The sequence below is a fragment of the Acanthaster planci genome, linkage group LG10, assembly GCF_054643075.1.
Source record: "Acanthaster planci isolate LZ-2023a linkage group LG10, COTS_SCS, whole genome shotgun sequence".
Classification (NCBI taxonomy): Eukaryota; Metazoa; Echinodermata; class Asteroidea; order Valvatida; family Acanthasteridae; genus Acanthaster; species Acanthaster planci.
Window position 1 is genome coordinate 13,982,830 of NC_141786.1, and position 18,453 is coordinate 14,001,282.

Below are 18,453 nucleotides of genomic sequence, written 5' to 3' on the forward strand. Positions count from 1 at the left end.
ATCAAGATTCTATTCATTGCTCTCACATCCAGTATCAGAAGGTGGAAAGGGAACAGTCAGTATCAGCACAACTATACATTTGAACTTGTGGAAACAGTGATTGTAAAAACTCAAGCAATCCAGTCATATTTTATTAGGTAGTTGCAGGTAGTTCGCAGATAAGAAGTTCAGGGACTGGCTGCAGATGACCCATTACAACTCTACAGATCTATACAAAATGCATTCAGTAGATGGGAGACTTTGAGACACTTGATGGCAATACATGTACCGCTCTTGTGGCAGTGGTCCATGCACTAATGTTTATGTCACGTATCATTAGCAACAAATTTAGGCTCAAAATGACATTTACAAGAGCGGACTGGTTACGTTGGACTATATGTTTGCAGTCTCATGCCATGACAAGGCCGCATGTTATGTGGAACTGTATGATGGTGAACCAGGACAGGGTTATTGCCACAGTTGTATATGTCTCTTCTTGATGTCGAGTGAATTTATTCCCCCCTCCTCCACTTGGCTGTGAATCTTATTGAAAGATATTATACACTGAAAGTCAATGAAAAACACTTTATTTATGACTCCTAGAAAATCCCCATGTTATGTTACATGTCAAGTTGGAAAATTTGTTCACATAATTCATGCCTACATAATACATGTAGTTCCCTACTTACTTTCTAAGCAGCCATGTTGGCAAATCCAAGTCCCAGTTGCGGCAGACAATGACATGTCAACCTGTGGAAGCCACTCGCCTGAGGATGCTGTTATTTCTCATTCCCAAGTTGCTCTAAGCCACAGCCACTTACTACGGATTTGCACGGCCTAACATAAGTTCGATCAGCGATGAGGGAGTGTGCTCAGTTTTCTGACACCAATTTTTTGACCTCAAGAGCAATTTAAAATTACTTCAGATTTTCCAAAATGGTTTATGAGGCATTTCATGTGGAAACCTATTCAACTACTCAACTTTAAGGGTTTGGAGTTCATCAAAATAAAATCTGTGTGATATAGATGGTGAAGGAAATCAGAAACCATGAGGCAGTGCAGTGTGAAGTAAGCCACCACCCAGTAAGCCAGTACTAGCTTAATTCACAATTCTACAAAAATCTATCGAAGTCGCTGCCATGACATTTGAAAGGAAGCTAGATCAACATCTGGACTACATGTATATAGGTGTCCTTTTCCCAGAAAAAACTCAATATTGGGTGAAATAAAGTAAAAAAGAGGGGTGGTTTGGGGCCAGTTTGTTTATAGAAGGGAAAAAAGTTACGGTTTAAAATCATGATTTTAATAATTCCAAACAAATTTCAAATTTTCAAATAACAAGAATCCGCACATTAAAAGTCAAACTTTACTTTGAATTGAAGTGGTAAACTTTTATAGTCCAATCGCCTTACATCTTAGAAAAGTTTGTTTACTGTCATCACTCAAACTGCCCAAAAATAGCAAGATCGGGCATAGACATTTTCAATGTTCATGTGCACTAACTAAATTCTGTGGTGAACATATGTGACTTCACTCACAGAACACAAGAATATGCTCTGATCTCTGCTTCTGCTGCGATTGTCCTAGCTGTTGACCCCAATCTTTTAAGGATCACAAGTTTCTCTGTTAAACAAGTTTGTTATAAATCCTAGATTTTTCTCCCACGAAAACATAAAAGCATCAGTCAACAGAGGATATCACAATCAAAAATTTTCCTTGAAATTTATGTCTAAATACTGTTCATCTGTTTCAATTTGTCGAAGTGTTTTAATTTATCTTGCAATGAAATATGCATAGACATGTATTACGAATATAACAGCGTTCCGGTGAAATCTGTGACCAAGGTATAACAAAACAATTATCGCCTGCAGTGACAGGGTCCATGGGTTCTGTACACCCTCGGGGGAAAGTGGCACCCTCAGCTTTGCCACAAGTGCCAATTGACCCCTCGAGTGTACAAAACACAATGGACCCTTACACCGCAGGCAACAATTGTTAACTGAAAGCCAGGAGAATACATGTGGCAATATACAAAGCAATAGAACAGGATAAGGTGTTCAAACGGTTTCATTTCTTTCAGTGGAATATTACAGGAAAGGCTTATGGCCAGCAGCATAGACAAGCCTTCATGCCGTACACATTTTCTGTTTGTTTTGTTGAAGTGCAGCATCACGGAATTACTGGGGTTGGTTTTTGCCTGGCTGCCCAGACAGACTACAGAACCCCTTCCCGGCATGTGTACTTTATCTGTGAGCCTATACAAATATACATTTGTATATATGGCATGTATACAGGATACAGGGAAGAGTTCAACAATCATTCCGAAATCGTTCACACTAATCTTGTTAAAGGCCAGTAATTGGGACATGCAGTGGGGAGCTAGATGGATGATGGGTGACCCTTACGTGAACATAATTCTACGATGACAAAGGAAAGTAATGGTGTAATGGAAATGTCAAGGTTGTTTAAAAAACGTAATTTTCCAATTAGCTGAACTAAAACCAGTTGAAGTTAAATAAAGAGGTCATAAAAGAAACTCCAACGTTTATTTGGCTCATGTGATGTTTCTGGCATCCAAACCTACAGAATAGTAACTTTTCTCTTTGGTGCCATGTAAACACTTTAGGGCTGCTACTCAAACACAAAGCTTGAAAGGAACCAAATTTTGATTTAATTAGTTTCACACAATGTAACTGGGTAACATGTCAGCAGTGTCAATATTCTGGATGGGGCTGACTAGACTCTCAGCGACAAGCTACTTTAAGCAAGAACAAATGGTCAGGTAGCATTCACACATATTCACCTCTTGATTTCATTTAGGACTTGCAACAATATTCACAAATTCTTCATATGCAAATTAACTTCAAGCCTATAATAGTTGTGAAGATCACATACTGATCCAAATGTAAAAACTCCAATAATGTATATTAAACAGAAGAAATAATAATGTATTGAACACTGAGTACAAGTTAACAGTAATTCTAATTTACATTGTATTATGGTATGGAAAACAAACCAGATGTCATATGCAAGTACAATTTATGTAGGTGCTTAGGAGAGGCCTTTATTCTCAGAGTTTACATTCTATGTACATCACACCAAATACAACACGGAAAACCAACTTATTCATTCATCATTACCGTTATTCAATATTGAGACAATGCTTTGGACACTGATGTGAATGAGTGCTTGACACGAAGTTGTATGATTTTTGAGTAAAAAGGGAGCCTAGCAAAAACAGGAAAAGAATTCACTATAAACCGTCTTCCTGCGCCAATCTTTTGAAACTCTAAACTATCCCAACCAAATGACTCACTAAGGCAGTGTTGCCCCTTTTGGACTATGGTCTTAAGAAAACTACCCCTACCTACTTCTGGTTATTTACCTGAAGTTTGAACATGCAAGTAATCATACAAAGCAGAAATCTTTTAGCACCCCAAAAACTTTTCTGTGAGGGTACTGTTTTTTCTTCTACATGTATACCCGTTTCAAATTTAAGCTGCTTCAGAAACGCACTTTGAGAAAATTCATCCCATTTTAATTTTCTTTGGGGGAAATTTCCATCAACTCTTTTTTTTTTCATGATGCAACAGGAAACAGCTATTCTTGGGTTTCGGTTTGAATACTTAAAACCGATTCAATGAGAATTCCACACACTTCGGTACAGTTAATGCACTTTGACATTCCAGAGCAACTCAAGGAACACAATGACAAGCCTTTTCAATATCTACATCTTACACAGGCTCATTGCTTGTGTCTCACTGTATGTTGGTCTAGTCTAATCAGACACTGATTTTTCATGAGAACGCACAATACAAAATGATCACTCATTAAGAATTGAAATTAATCCACAAGTAAGAGGCTTGGTAGTGAATCCAAAATATATCAGTTTAAGACTAGCGTTCTGCAAATCATTTTCACACAATGCTAATAGGGGTTGTAGGACCAATTAAGATGGATGCTATATTGTAGTTTATGGAAAGCTTCCTTCACAGTGAAACAATGGTTCTGTCAGAGTGCTTATTAGTAAAAACTATTAACGTAAAAAAGCCAAAGTAAATCTGACAACTTGTTTGATTAAAACACTTTACCGTGCAGTTTCTGCCTAAGAAATAACTGTTTTAACACACAGTATTCTCACAAGAGCAATGCAATGGCTGAAGTAAAGAACAAAGCTGCATTTCCACCAAATCCATTTCTTGGCATTTGAGGAGGTAAATACCCCACTACATACATACGAAAACCACACAAGCGATCTTAGTGTAAATAACTCAGTTCCAAGAGTATGCATTATTCTTGAATTACTGTCTTTGGTTACATTGAATATGTAAAAGTTCACTGTTCAATGTAGTGTTTGTCAATCGTAAGATGGCACTGCCGATTAGTGTGTTGGGAGTAGATGAATTACGGTAATCAATGTTCAGATGGGTTGAACTATGACCAGATGGAATTCACCAAGCAAACAGACAACTTTATATGCTTCAAAGATAATCTACATTGCAGTTAATTCAGAATAAGTTACACGAACATGTGTATCACTTTTGCAGCCTTAACTTTCATTATAAAGCAACACTGATGGAAAATAATCTGTCAGTATAATAAGTTCACATATACTCTCCAAAGATTAAATAAAACAACCCAACAAATTACTACATATTTTTTGAGTGAATTTATGTTCAATAGACACTGTTAGGGGTGTAACGATGCACAAATGCTCCAAAAGTTGCATGACTGAAATGCCACAATAGGGTATCACAATACAAAATCATGAATCACATTATTAATAGCTGGGGTGAGTACAGTTGAATGTGAGAAAAACATTGGAAATGTTAAAGACAAAGAACAGCTGATTGTTTGGGCATAAGGCTTCAAAATGTGGTGCAACATAGCCTGTCTGCAGGTAAAATTGATTCTGAAGGGTAAACCACCACGCTTGAAGACCATGCAATGCATCTGACTACCAAGAAAACCATTAAAAATTACAATCAAGACGTCCAAGAAAAATTATTTTCACTGGCATAAAAACAAATTGTGTGTCTCACAATTTGCTTTATAAATCATCCATAATGTTCATGGGGCAAATGACAAAGTACTGCCAAGATGATTGACAAGTGCCCTTATATGAAACTCTTTGTCACAGTCCATTTTACAGCGAGTTCCTTTAAAAAAATCTTGAAAACTCTACAAATGGGCATTGCCAGGAATTGTTCTAGGGTAGAGATGGCCCTTTTTTCTTTGGGCAAAATGTCTGGGGGAAGTATAGTAGAAAGGGGTCAGGGTTTGATCCTTTGTTTTGGTTTTTTTTTTGGTTTGCTGTGTTTTTTCCCCCAGCAAATTAATGATTTTATCACCGTAAAGTTTTTATGATTTCTTTTGCAGCTTTTCTTTTCCTATCTTTTTACTTTTTAATTTTTGTCTAGGGGCAGCTTCTTATTCCCCTCCCTCTGACACTGTGGCTGCAACTGCACCTTAACATAACGGTAGTTCAGTACCATTAAAAAACCAAATGAATGGCTATTGAACAAGGCCAACGAAAATTGGCCCCCCCCTCCCAAAAAAATGCTGAAAGCTGAGGCCCCCCAAGATGCTGGTTCCCCCTTCATGCCCCCATAAGTGAAATCCTAGCTACGCCACTGTTAACAGGCAAAATCACAAAGTAAATGTCATCAGGTTGATTGCTCACAAATACATTCACTATATTAACACAGTCGATACCATGTACAGTACATATCATGTTTCAATAAGTTACCTGCAGGATTATCTTATCTGAGCTATAGCAAACAGCCATTGTGCAAATTGGGAGTCTTATCTCAACAGATCCAGCTAGTAGTAAGCACAAAAACTATCCACGGAAGCTGGCCGATTTAGGAGCAGGCTAAAAAGGAATAATCAAGACAATAATTACATTTGAAGTCCTTGCATGAAGCCTTGTGGACACATTGAGCACAAGTGACTTGACCAAAGCAGGAACATGGTAACAGGTAACGAACTGCTAACTAATGCTACTGTGGTTACTTTCAGCACTGCTTACCTGCAATTGCTTCCTGGGCAAAGAATTTGACATCCACATCAGAATCTCCGTTCAATTTATCCAATATGGGTTTTATCTGGCTCTGCACACAACTATAAAACAAAAATCATTGGAACGTGCAACACATTCATTTCAAGAAATTATACCCATTACATCGTTGGAAAAGGTGGGGGGGTACCCTGAATGTTGTATACAAAGTTCAGTGAAGTTACATTTCCAGCTGTAAGTCACAATTGTCACCAAATAACAAATGTTTACATCTGTGAATACATGTATAATCCTGAGCACAGGTGAGTGAAAAATGGATTCAGCACAGCAAAGTGGCAAGGAAAAAAGTATAAGCATTAAGCTAAACTTTGGGTATCGTAACAAATTTGCCAGCTGTGTTCACCTAATTTGATCAATGATGTGACAATGTGCACCATCATACATGACTGCATGAACTCCTGGGACCAAATAATGAGACAAGGACATCTGATTATATCTTATGTATTAGGTCCATTTGGTGCACACAATATACCAATATTGCATAGCTAATTGGCATCAGGGCTGTTTGCTGTTTGTCATCAGAGTATGCACAGGCACTTAAGGTGTTCCTGCAAGATATGGGTCAATCAGTACCTATTGCATTCAAGTGAGGAATTGCATCAGGTGACAACTGTGTCATAATATTCACATTTAACTAATAATAATCAGACAATGTTCCATTTACACAAATTAAAGGTGTACTCACCTACTTTCTAAGTTGGGGGCTAGTTTCTGTAATGTTTTAGCCACATTAAACCTGACATTAGCAACCTGGTCAGATGCCAAAGTAGCAACAACGGGCATCAGAACCTTGTTAGTAACCTCAGCGCCAACCACATCAGCCATCACATTGATACAGAACAGACAAGTCATTCTATGAAGGTAGTTCTGATCCCTAGACATGGCCAACACTTTCGGAAGAACGGTGTTCTGAGAAATTGGATAACATAAACACTCTGTATTAGAACCATGGTGGTTTTGGAGGGCAGGGAAAACACAAGTCTTGTTCACTCCAAAAAGGCACAAGCATTTTTGTCGACAGAAGGTACACAATTCATTAAACCTATGATGAAAAGTCTCCCTGCCTACTTTCAATCCAAAGCACTGATCTCAGAAGGTTTAACAACTAAAGAATTTAAGCTAATAGATCCAAACCTTTTCCCCAAATAAACAAAAAAAAAATATTCAGTAATTGATCATATCCTACATGTAGAGTAGATCGTTTTACTTCGACGACACGTACCTATGAGTGAAATTCAAGGTATGTGTACAGTGTATGTGTATCCATATTTTTGTTTGGCACATACCTGGGCCCAATCAATCCCAAATTTCTCCACAAGTTTCTTGAGATTGTTGGTGGCTGCTTCTCTGATGGCAAACACTGTAAAAATGAAGTGATTAAATTTTATTTTAATTGTTTTGACTAAGAAGTCTGCACAAAATCTAATACAAATACAGCATTTGAACCTTTTCTAAAAAAGAGTGTTCTTCTGGATAATGGTAAGTCAGGCAGGCAACATGGCATGCCCAAGAATAAACTTTCTTTTTATCTGAATTGTGCCATGAAATGCCTGTGGGAAACGAATCCGGTCAAGAGAAATAAAGTGTTTCAACCATTATGATTTTAATTTTCAAAATTATAAATGTGATGAATCAGGAGAGTTTATACATAAGAAAATACAACTCTGACAAAAGCATCAATACCAGTTAGCAGTCTTTCATTTTGAGTTTCAACATGTTTTACTTAAGGTTATAAAACATTAAGAGCAATTCATAACAGAACGCATCACCAAGATAAACTTATGAAGTTGGAAGTTTCATGTACATTAAATAACGAGTGTAAAAGGCCTAACATTAACAATAAGGGCACAATGACAACTGGTGTCTTATACATGCCAAATAAACATGTTGAAAAAAAGTCCTCAGAAGCCAAAAACACCATGATGAAATGTGCCAGGGTTTTCTCCTTTTGGCTAAAAATACACTTTTTTTCCGTTGAAGTGTTTGTAAGATCATTAAAATCAAATCTGACCTTGGGGAGCTCATAATGAAATTGACATTACCTTTTTGTAATGACACCTTACTGTTTTTAGAGAAAGGCACACAAGCCCTTGCAAGCCAGTGATTTTTTCATATCCTATTTCAATCTTTCTGCTTATGTCTAACCTTAAGGCCTTCTGGAGGTCAAAAGGGAAGGGATAATAAAATTATTAAAACACTTAAAACCTTGCATCTCACATGCTGCTGTAAAGAACTAAATGACGTTGCAGCAGAGAAAGCTTATCAAATGACCAGGCTTGTGGTGATCCAGGAGCTGCAACTGACTACCAACAGAAATACTTACCATGATCGACAAGCCATGTCATACAAAGACTGTTGAGTTTCTCATCAAAGAATTCCACCCCCTGTAATAGCATCAGCAGATATAGAAATTGCACAGATGAGGAGTCAGTCAGTGGATTCAATGGAACCAACAATTGAAAGAACGCAAACAGTTTTATATTACAAGGCACTAGCACATCATACCCATTGTTTACTCAAGTGTTAAAAGACAATGTTTTACCAATGCCCAATTTAACCCCTTCTCGACGGGAATTTCTTTCCGAAAGCCGACTCCAAGAATTCCAGCCTCACTTAGCCATGAAGGCTACCTGCCAAACTGCAAATTCTCGGTTTGTGGCCCAGCGTGCTCTGCACGCTTTGAATTACATGGTGAAAAGGCTGATTGTTCGGTGGCATGCGGTTCTACTCAAGCTTCCACATTCCCGTTGCCTCTTTTCAAAGTGAGGACTATTGGGAAGCTGGTGATTATGATGCAAATTCGGTCTGTTCATTTCTTGGCTACACACAAAGACCAATTACCATATACACAAGAGCCAGGGTCTGCCTTCTTTCACCATGTTCGCTCGAGCGTGGGCCGAGAATAACAGCTGAAAAGCGGGCTGAGGATCTCAGTTTTTAAGGCATGTTTTAATGCGTCCCAGCATAAGGGGTTAACAAGTCCAACTTTTACTTTCAAAGATCCGTAATTGTGGGGACAATTAAAAACTCCCAATCAAACAAGTAAATTATGAATTACAGGTATGGCTTGACAGCCGCTCATGTGGAGCACCATGAGGCACTCCACGTCAGAGCAAACAGTAAACACAAAGTCAGAATTACTCTCCAGAATTATGAGTTATGCATTTGATAAATGAAACTGAAAGAGGACAGAAACTTCCACTCAGACTGCCCTAAGCAGTGGCACTCTATCCAGAGACTCATCTCAACCATTATCTCATTCAATTTGCCTAGAAACCTTGAAACCAGACAGCTTTTTCACTCCTGAAGGTGATAATACTGACCAGAACAGTGGTGCTTTGCATGCACTTTCTGGTAAGCCAAGTCAGTTCACTGTGTGAATACTGACCAATATCCACTTTCACAAGATTTTATAAATCAAACTTTTCCACCTCCAGCATTATTGGGTCGGAATCTGTTACCCCTACACAGGTGGTTACTAATATTTCCCTGTGTCAGTCGCATCAACCCAAATAGTGACATTAACACATGTAGGGATAGTTGGGCTTACATTGGTGTGTCTATAAATGGATTCTTTTCATACTATTGGTCAATCTGACATGTAAGGTCCAACATCAACTGGCTTCTAAAGGACATCAACAAAAACCACATACCGACTTGGATATGCTATGCAAAGTCCTTGCATTATTGTGGGAATACTTGTTACTTCCATATTATACACACTCTCACCTGCATTTACATTACCTCATGTAAGCGTTTGTTTGTTTGGGGGCAGTCAAGAAAATTCAGTAAAAATACTAGAATTTCTTGCACCGTAAACACACTTTTGTTCCTTTGGCGACATTGAACCAAACTTGCCTCTAAAATTGTTTTCATGAAAGAGGGGTAACCTTATGTAGGATTTATAGTCCACAAAAAGTTCACACATGCTTTATGTGGACATCCCTTTGTTTACGAGTCCACACTAGGTACATTAAGGTGGCACACCCATGATTTACATGTACATACCTGATGTGGACATCCCTTTGTTCATGAGTCCACACTAGGTACATTAAGGTGGCACACCCATGATTTACATGTACATACCTGATGTGGACATCCCTTTGTTTACGAGTCCACACTAGGTACATTAAGGTGGCACACCCATGATTTACATGTACATACCTGATGTGGACATCCCTTTGTTCACGAGTCCACACTAGGTATATAAAGGTGGCACACCCATGATTTACATGTACATACCTGATGTGGACATCCCTTTGTTCATGAGTCCACACTAGGTACATTAAGGTGGCACACCCATGATTTACATGTACATACCTGATGTGAACATCCCTTTGTTTTTGTCTAAAGCACAACTCAAATCAAATATTCCTTTTTTTCCATTTCATTCCACAGTAAATTGAATGTCTAGCAATTTTTCTTCATATTAAACTGCTCAAACTGAATTTTAGTTTGGGGGAAGGTGGGGATGTGTGCAAGTCTACAAGTCTTGGAACCCTGCATTTTGGAGACTTTTTATTCTCAGTGTCCAAGTGAGGTATGCAAAACAAACTCACAAATTCACACACGAACATGTAACTATGGCAACTACATGTGAATGATGGTATGGTTCCTCACTGTGGGAACAATTTTTCTGACTGTACAACTGGTATCAAATTCCCTAACAAAACAAACTATCCCTTTAAACACTATGCAAGCCAAAGTACACACATATAGAAAGGATAAGGCAGAAACAGTATGACCATTCCGCTTTGCCAGCAAGCGTAATTCTGACCACAGGCAAGTTTGACAACAGAACAACGGCATGGTCATCAAACATATTCAGTGACAAGTTCTAGTTTCAAAAATTCTAAAATTCTGTCTCCCAGGCTATGGGGGATGCAATGAACGTTATTTCAAAACAAAGCATTCACAATGACAGAAGTGCAAAGTTTCAAGTTTGAATTAACTGTATCAATTCAAAGAAACCAGTCAAATGATGTATGCATAGGTTGCTGGAACAGAAATGACTGTGAATGAACAGTGTAGCAATCAGTCAGGTAATAACCTGTAAACCTGACTGAGAATTACACTGGCAGCATTTCAGCAGCAGCAATGTTGCACATACATCAAGTGACCTAGACACACAGAGCTGCCAACAGACAACAAAGTTAGCAAGGTGGTCAAGCTCCTGTTGTCAACTGAAGGCCCATGCTGGTGTAGTTACTTCATTATTCCATGCTGGCTGAACATTAACAACTTGTCAATACACTCTCTGTCTGTCAGTTTATTAATGCAAGCTCTGCACTTGGGATTATCTGATAAAAATCTCTGGATGCAACGGATGGGTTTGACTAACCTTTTTTGCATTTCTGCCTTAAAAAATGCAGCATACAAGACACATCTGAAACAACATGCGAGGTACTAAATGAAGTTGAAGCTTCCTTTCTCTGAACACTGGCCCTGTGCTTCAGCACTGTACCAGTATACATGTAATATCTTTAGTGCAAGTTTGTTTCTTGTTTCTTTTTTTCCTGGGGAATGCAGTCGACAAACATCTCTCATATCTGATTGCACAAACATAGAATGATGAGTCGAAATAGTCTTTAGGCAAAATGGGTTCAGTGAGAATGAAGGCTAGTGATCCCATAGAAAATGAACTTGTGACTAAATTCCTCATTGCAATGAAGCCATCTCAGGTATACTGACATGATTTGGATGGGTCTTTGTGCATGAAAAGACAGCTGGATACTCTCAACTGAAAACTACAAAGTGCATGTCTTTCGAGGGTGACTGCACATTTTTCAATGCACATTTCCAACAAACCATGACAATGAAACGTATTGAAATGAAAGGACCCATTCACCTATTTAAATAATGTTTAAATTCTGGAACACAATTAAAAGCATTGATATTTGAAATATTGATCTCACTAGTTTATGACTCTGGTGACAGCTGAATATGTACTGTTTTACAGGGAAAAGGGTAAGAATTGGGTCATTGATTTGTGTTTAAAATTTCAGCAAACATCCGTTCATTTTTGCTGACACACAATCACATTTCTACACCTGCTACGGTTTGATTTATGGTTTTCTGTTTCCCTATTCCAACATTCAGATTCGTTTAAGTGTAAAGAGTTTTTAAGCTTTGCCATTCAGTTTCATTTCTGTCATTCCATTTTATGTAAGGGCATTCAAGACCACACTGTCACCATTCTTCAGTGTAATCTCTGCTGCCTTTTCCCAACAGAAGCAGTCAAATTTGAACTCATTGACCTGTTTAGGATCTTTAACCTGTGCGTAACTTTCTTTTTTTGTAAATCTCTTTTGCATTCCGAGTGTCCAATTTAGGAGTAATGTAGAAGTTAATGCCATTGGTCTCTTATTATAAGTTACGGTGTATTTTATTCTATTCCTGTTCCATAATCAATGTTTTGAGGATTGTGAATGATTCCTTTGTATCCTTTATTTTTTGTTTGCATCTACGGCTAGTTCTTGATGCACTGATCCTGTTCATTTTGTGTTATGAAGTTGAGTCTATATTGGATTACATTTGGACTATGCCAAAATACACGTACTTGCAAAAGTCAACACACGTTCAAGGAAACAAAATTAGGGTTAACATGATAACATGAAAAGAAAAGAATAAATTGTTCACAGGTCTTTCTCTGCAATGTTGCCCCGCAAAGTGTTAATCAGCTTTTCCTAGCCTACAAAGCTCACTTTTCTGGAGGAACTTGACCACCACAATTTTTGTACACGATGTTGACAAAAAGCTGTCTCAAGATCCATTGTGAAACCTTTTCTCTTGGAAAATCAGATTTTATATAGGATTTGAATGAAATTGAATTCCTAAAAGTGAAATGAGATGTTGTATTGACTGAAAGAATGCTCAATAAGGAAACTGAATTAATAAAAATCATTATTTTTCAAATGAATTTCAATGGGACTTCTGTTAAACTAAACTACTGTTTGCTGAAATTGGCTGGGAAAACATATATTACACCTAACAAGTCCTAAATTCAGTTTACAATGTAATGAGTACAACATCGCAGAAAACCTTCAGATTTTGTAAGCTGTGCTTACGTGTAATGTGTGCAGTGAATTTGAAGCAGTAATCAACTGTGCAATAGAGACTGCCTTCACTGTGCCCTAAAAATTTCACACAGTGCACCAGTAGTGCAGCAGAACATGGTAGAGAGTCCTTCGACTGATGGACCACACAAAGATTATGAAGAGTTTGAAAGGTGAAGCAAGCCTTACAGTGGATTACTTGGAACAGTTTTGTGAGTGTTAACTTTATGAGCAACCATCTGGCAGCAAGACCATGCATGCAAACATTTGTATGTTAACATCATAGCAACGGTCTATGTATATGTGTATCATACAAACACATTTAAAACTCAAAGTCCATATAGTTCTCTTTTAGTTTTATGGAGGGCAAACTCTTGTCAGATGGTAATGCATTGTTTTTGATGGATTCTAAAATTTTCACAGATTAAGGGCTCTGCTCAATATCCACATCCAAATAATAAATGGATACATAGATGATAACAAAAAATTCCAAATTCAGACGTGTACAGAGCTTCACAAATGTAACATGTGTTGGTTTCATAAGGTCTTCAGTTAAAATTTTTAATTGTGAGCCACTGATTACTTTAAGAGCATGGCCCTCAGACATATCAACTCAGTGTGCACATTGACAAACAGTACACTTTATGGAGAAAAAAATTCTTGCATGAATTGGATCAGAATTGCCATAAATGGATAGCATGTGCAAAGTTTGAAATCATCACATGCCAATGTGCAATTACAATGCACACGGACAAATGAGGATGATGAAAAACTTGTTACGTATGCTGTTACTGAAAGTAATGTATGTGGGGCCCTTATGGGCACCACAATGGCAAGAGATATCTAAAGTTACAGTATGAAAATAAACACTGAATGAGTATTGGAATGCTCTACAGAGTCTCTTCAAATATCTCTCTGAACTCAACAAGTGTCACATGTGGGCATCAGCAAAGGTACATTTACGCCGAAGAAAACTGCTATTTTAGAGTCCAGCTTTCTGTGTTAGAAAAAGTTATCACCACAGATCACATCATTGCTAATGGGAAATGGTGAACCTAAACCAAGCACTTTACTCGTTATGACAAGTCACACACAGACAAACTGACTGCATAGCAGACAACAGACAGACTGCAAGGTAGCAGCTAGATTCCCGTCATTAAATAAACACCATACCTTCATACCCATCACACAAACTGTTACACAAACAACAGAAAAAGTAGCAAGAATATGTGATTTCACTCAATGAGCATAGAGATGTGCATGATCACTGAAGCAGCAAGCATGCATGAAGGCATGATGAGCTAGCAACTCCATGTGGCTTCATGACATGCACAACTCAGCACAATTGAGTCACGGCTACTAACCAATTGGCCGGCCAGTAGCGGCATGTACTCAATAATGGCCAGTCGTACACGCCATTTAGTATCTTCAGCAAGTTCCACAATGGCAGGTAGTAATGACTGTGATAACTGTTTGATACCAATGACATTATTGACACAGTCCAGGTTGCTGATGATGTTGAGACGGACCTCTGGACATTCATCTTTCAACTGAGCAAGGAATAGAGGGAGCAGGTGATCGATGGTTCTGCAACAACAAAATTCCCCCAAACATAATGTTAGACTAAAATAGCATTTGCACGTCATATCAACTTGACATTAAAAAGTTACACTTCCTATGACTGGACTTGTTGAACTATCAGCTGTACTTCTGTAAATGCATCACTGCGATCAAGTATCAATGTGAATCCCCACACTACATGTATATGTTACATCCATATTAGGGTACATGAATAAATATTTGTATTACGCACTGCCACTTGACACTGCTAGTATTGTGCATGCACTACTTAGTAAACCTGTCTCCATGAATAGCTTGTTATGCTGTGGTCCTACTGACAAATTCATTTTAAGCTCAGTTTAACACAGACTTCAGGGATGATTATAATTTGCTCTTAATTGGCTGGTCTCATGCCCAGGTCAGAGCTAATCCTTGCTGTCAAACAACAGTTGTTGTGCCAGTTGTTTGAGTTTATTTTTGTATCATTTTTAATGTCCTGGTAGTACAGAGAAAACATAATAGTGAACAGACCAATCTCATTTTGCTTACAACTTGTACACCATGCGTGCCAAGTCCATATAAGGAGATTCCTTTGAACAACTTGCACACGAAATAGACCATCAAATGGATGGTGGGAGAACTGAAAGTAAATTCCAGAACGAAACCATCAAGAAATCTATCATATATTGACTTCTTTTGACTCTCTGACTTGAAAAGGTATTTATGAATGTGAATAACTACATGTATGTGCTTGGCCTAATGCTTAAGACTGGCTCAGGAGAATGAATGCTGATACCGCCCTCGCCTGTGGCTCTGGCATTAGTTGGGTTCATTCTCCTAAGCCAGTCTTAAACACCAATTTAAGACTAGCAAAGCTCTTATTTATTCCCTTAGTGAATTATTCTTTACTTTTGTACCAATGGCCAACTATAGTTTTAGCAGCCACTTATAGGAAAAACAAGACTGTGACATCAAAAAAGCAGACCCTAGTAATCAGTTTAGAACTCCAGCTTGTATGCCTGATGTATAGTGTAGAAAAAAATATGGAAGACACGACACACTACTCACTACAAACAGGCTGATGGACGTTAAGATGTGGTAACTTACTTTTCTTTGCCTAGTATTGGAGACAGGCCCATGATAACAGATGCCAATGCACTCTTTACATGTTGGTTAGCATCAGACACCAATTCCTGCAGAATATGTGCAATTAGTGTTAATATCTCCCTTATGGCACAGGCTGTACATTTCAGCTCAAAACAGCTCAATATTTCAAGACAAAGGGTGTTTAGAAAGCATACACTAACAAAACCTCAGTTTCAGTTTGAACAATCTCTAAAGCTCATGCAGTCCTTACCAATCATCTGTGTACATCGACCCTCAAGGCAGCGTTGGAACAAGACAACCACTGCTTGAGTCTCAAGTCTAGTCAAACTGCTTCCATGTACATACATGTACTTTACATTTCCAAAGTCAAGTCATTTGATAACAAAATGAAGTCCAGACTGTTGTCATGTTTAGTCTACCATCATTAAATTGGGCCAATAATTGAAATGCAACATCAAGTCAATGCCCAAATTGGACATTATCATTTTAATCATATGACTGACAACATTAGTCTTTTCACTTGTGCTTACATTTTGTAGATATAACAACTGATAGCTAAATTTGGGGTCCAATCCTGCAGGCACTGAATGGCACAGGAATTGTTAACACATGAGCTGTAACTTGATTTTGGAATCAGCTTTATATCTCTCACAATAGAAAAACTTAACATACAGCTCCAATCCTGGTGAGCACAACATGACAACCCACAACATTCTCACATCATCCATGTTCAAGTCTGCTAACAGACCAACACCAGCTGTACTCAACACATATTTAGAAATACAATCCTAAGGAAAAAGAATCATTCTGCTTCGAAAAACAAGCCTTTGAAAATAGGGTCGGTAGGTCGGAAAATTGGGGGGGGTTCTCTTTTTTGTGCTGATGTACAGTACATTGCGATTGACAGTTACCACCAAAATGGAAAAATTTTTCCATAATTTTTCTCTTCCCAGGGAATTCCTTTTCATTTCACAAATTGTGAAAAAGTGTGCCAAAAGTGGGAAAATATTTTCACATCTTTTCACCAAGTGGGAAAATATTTTCACAGATTTTCCCCTGAAGTGGGATAAGATTTTCACGCTTTTTCCCAAAAATGGAAAACGATTTTCACAGATTTTCCCACAAGTGAGACAAGATTTTCACAGATTTTCTCTGGTAGTGGGGAAATAATTTTGCAAGCTTTCTTCATTTAGTAGTATTTGTGCATGTACATATAGACATCAGGAAGTTTTGTTCTCTGTGGTTTCAAACATGCACGTCTCTGAATATGGAAAGTGGAGGAAAATCAGTATGACAGGAATGTTCTTTAATTCTCAGGAATATTCAGATTACTTGAGGAAGACAGCATTAAAATTTCAACACAGTATGTTTCTCGGTTTTGAGCAAAATACAATGCGACAGGAGATATCTGGCTATGGTGGAGGTTGGAGACAAGCACTGAACACCGAACAGCTGAATTACAGTAAATTGCAGTTATAGCGCTCTCTAACATGTCTTATAAGTTATAAGCGTTTAAAAATTATATTAACCTACTTGGATGGATGCTCAACATGTGCACCCCATATGTGCACATGTACATGAACATGTATCCACATGTTGTCATGTATGTAAATTACTTTTACATGTTCGGAATAAATGCCTTGTATCCGGTTATCTCGACGTTTTCGTGATGCCGATCAAAAAAATTACCAAATCTCTTCAAAAACCGCCACGGGACCTCGTGCATGCTGCACCGCATCGCGAAGCACAAACTGCATCTACACCTACAGCGTAATCCTGACTGCTACTGAATGCCCATTCGTGGATAGTCCAATCATTGACAGAGAGTAACATGTCATCAGAAACCCAAGTGAAAACTGACCCAATATGTCACACCGAACACAATCGGCAAAAAGACGAGATTTGCTACATGAAGATACACGTACAATTTAAGCAGTTATTTTATTCGTTGATTGTAAGAAACCTTTCAGTAACAAATTACTGCATGTAGTATTTCATTGTTGATTTTTTTGTGTGCCAAACTACACAACGAAAATAAATAAAAAGTGGGCAAATAACCCATGTCGCCACAGCAAAGCAAGTTAAGTTTAATGTAATACACACATTTTATGTGCTTCGTGACTTCATAACTTGGGGACTCCCGTTTATAATAATCACTCAACCTCCAGACAACTTTTTAAACATTTATTCTCTGACACTGACGAGTGTTTATCTATGGTAATCCAAGAAAACAACTGCGCCACGCAAGCGTGGGTCGCCGTAGTAAGCACATCCCCGCGATCACGCTGCATGGAATGGACGGCTCAGCTGGGGAAATTGCTACTAGACTACAACAGCACACTCCATGTGGTGAATTGGCCCGACCGGCCGGCCCCAAGCGCAGCGCAGCCTGCGTAATGGACTCTTCACTGCATAATAGTCGTGCGCGTGTGGCAAGTGTTGAGCATTTTCGCTGCACAATGCTTCTCGTTTTTGCAAGTTTCCGCATGATTTTTGGAACCTTTCCCACAACTTTCGCAAAATTTTCACACTGTTTTCGCGCATTGTTTTTTTTCTCAATGTTTTCGCGAATGTTTCACGCCGTGGTCACAAAAGATTCCCACCGTTTTCGCACGATTTTTGCATTGTTTTCGCATGTCGTTCGACCCTTTCGCATCCGATTCACTGCAAATT

The 18,453-nt window shown here is 38.3% G+C and overlaps 1 protein-coding gene across 1 annotated transcript in view; it reads right to left on the minus strand.

The window, feature by feature from the left end:
• Positions 1-2,490: 2,490 nt before the first annotated feature.
• LOC147797843 (uncharacterized) overlaps positions 2,491-18,453 on the minus strand; it is a 41,709-nt gene continuing 25,746 nt past the window's right edge. Inside the window, exons 8-14 of the mRNA XM_087142138.1 lie at positions 15,781-15,866; positions 14,478-14,700; positions 8,382-8,442; positions 7,345-7,418; positions 6,744-6,967; positions 6,011-6,102; positions 2,491-5,854 (exon numbers count right to left, since the gene is read on the minus strand). Coding sequence (XP_086998264.1) covers positions 5,844-5,854; positions 6,011-6,102; positions 6,744-6,967; positions 7,345-7,418; positions 8,382-8,442; positions 14,478-14,700; positions 15,781-15,866 — 771 coding nt within the window. The 3' untranslated portion in view covers positions 2,491-5,843. The remainder of the gene's footprint in view (positions 5,855-6,010; positions 6,103-6,743; positions 6,968-7,344; positions 7,419-8,381; positions 8,443-14,477; positions 14,701-15,780; positions 15,867-18,453) is intronic.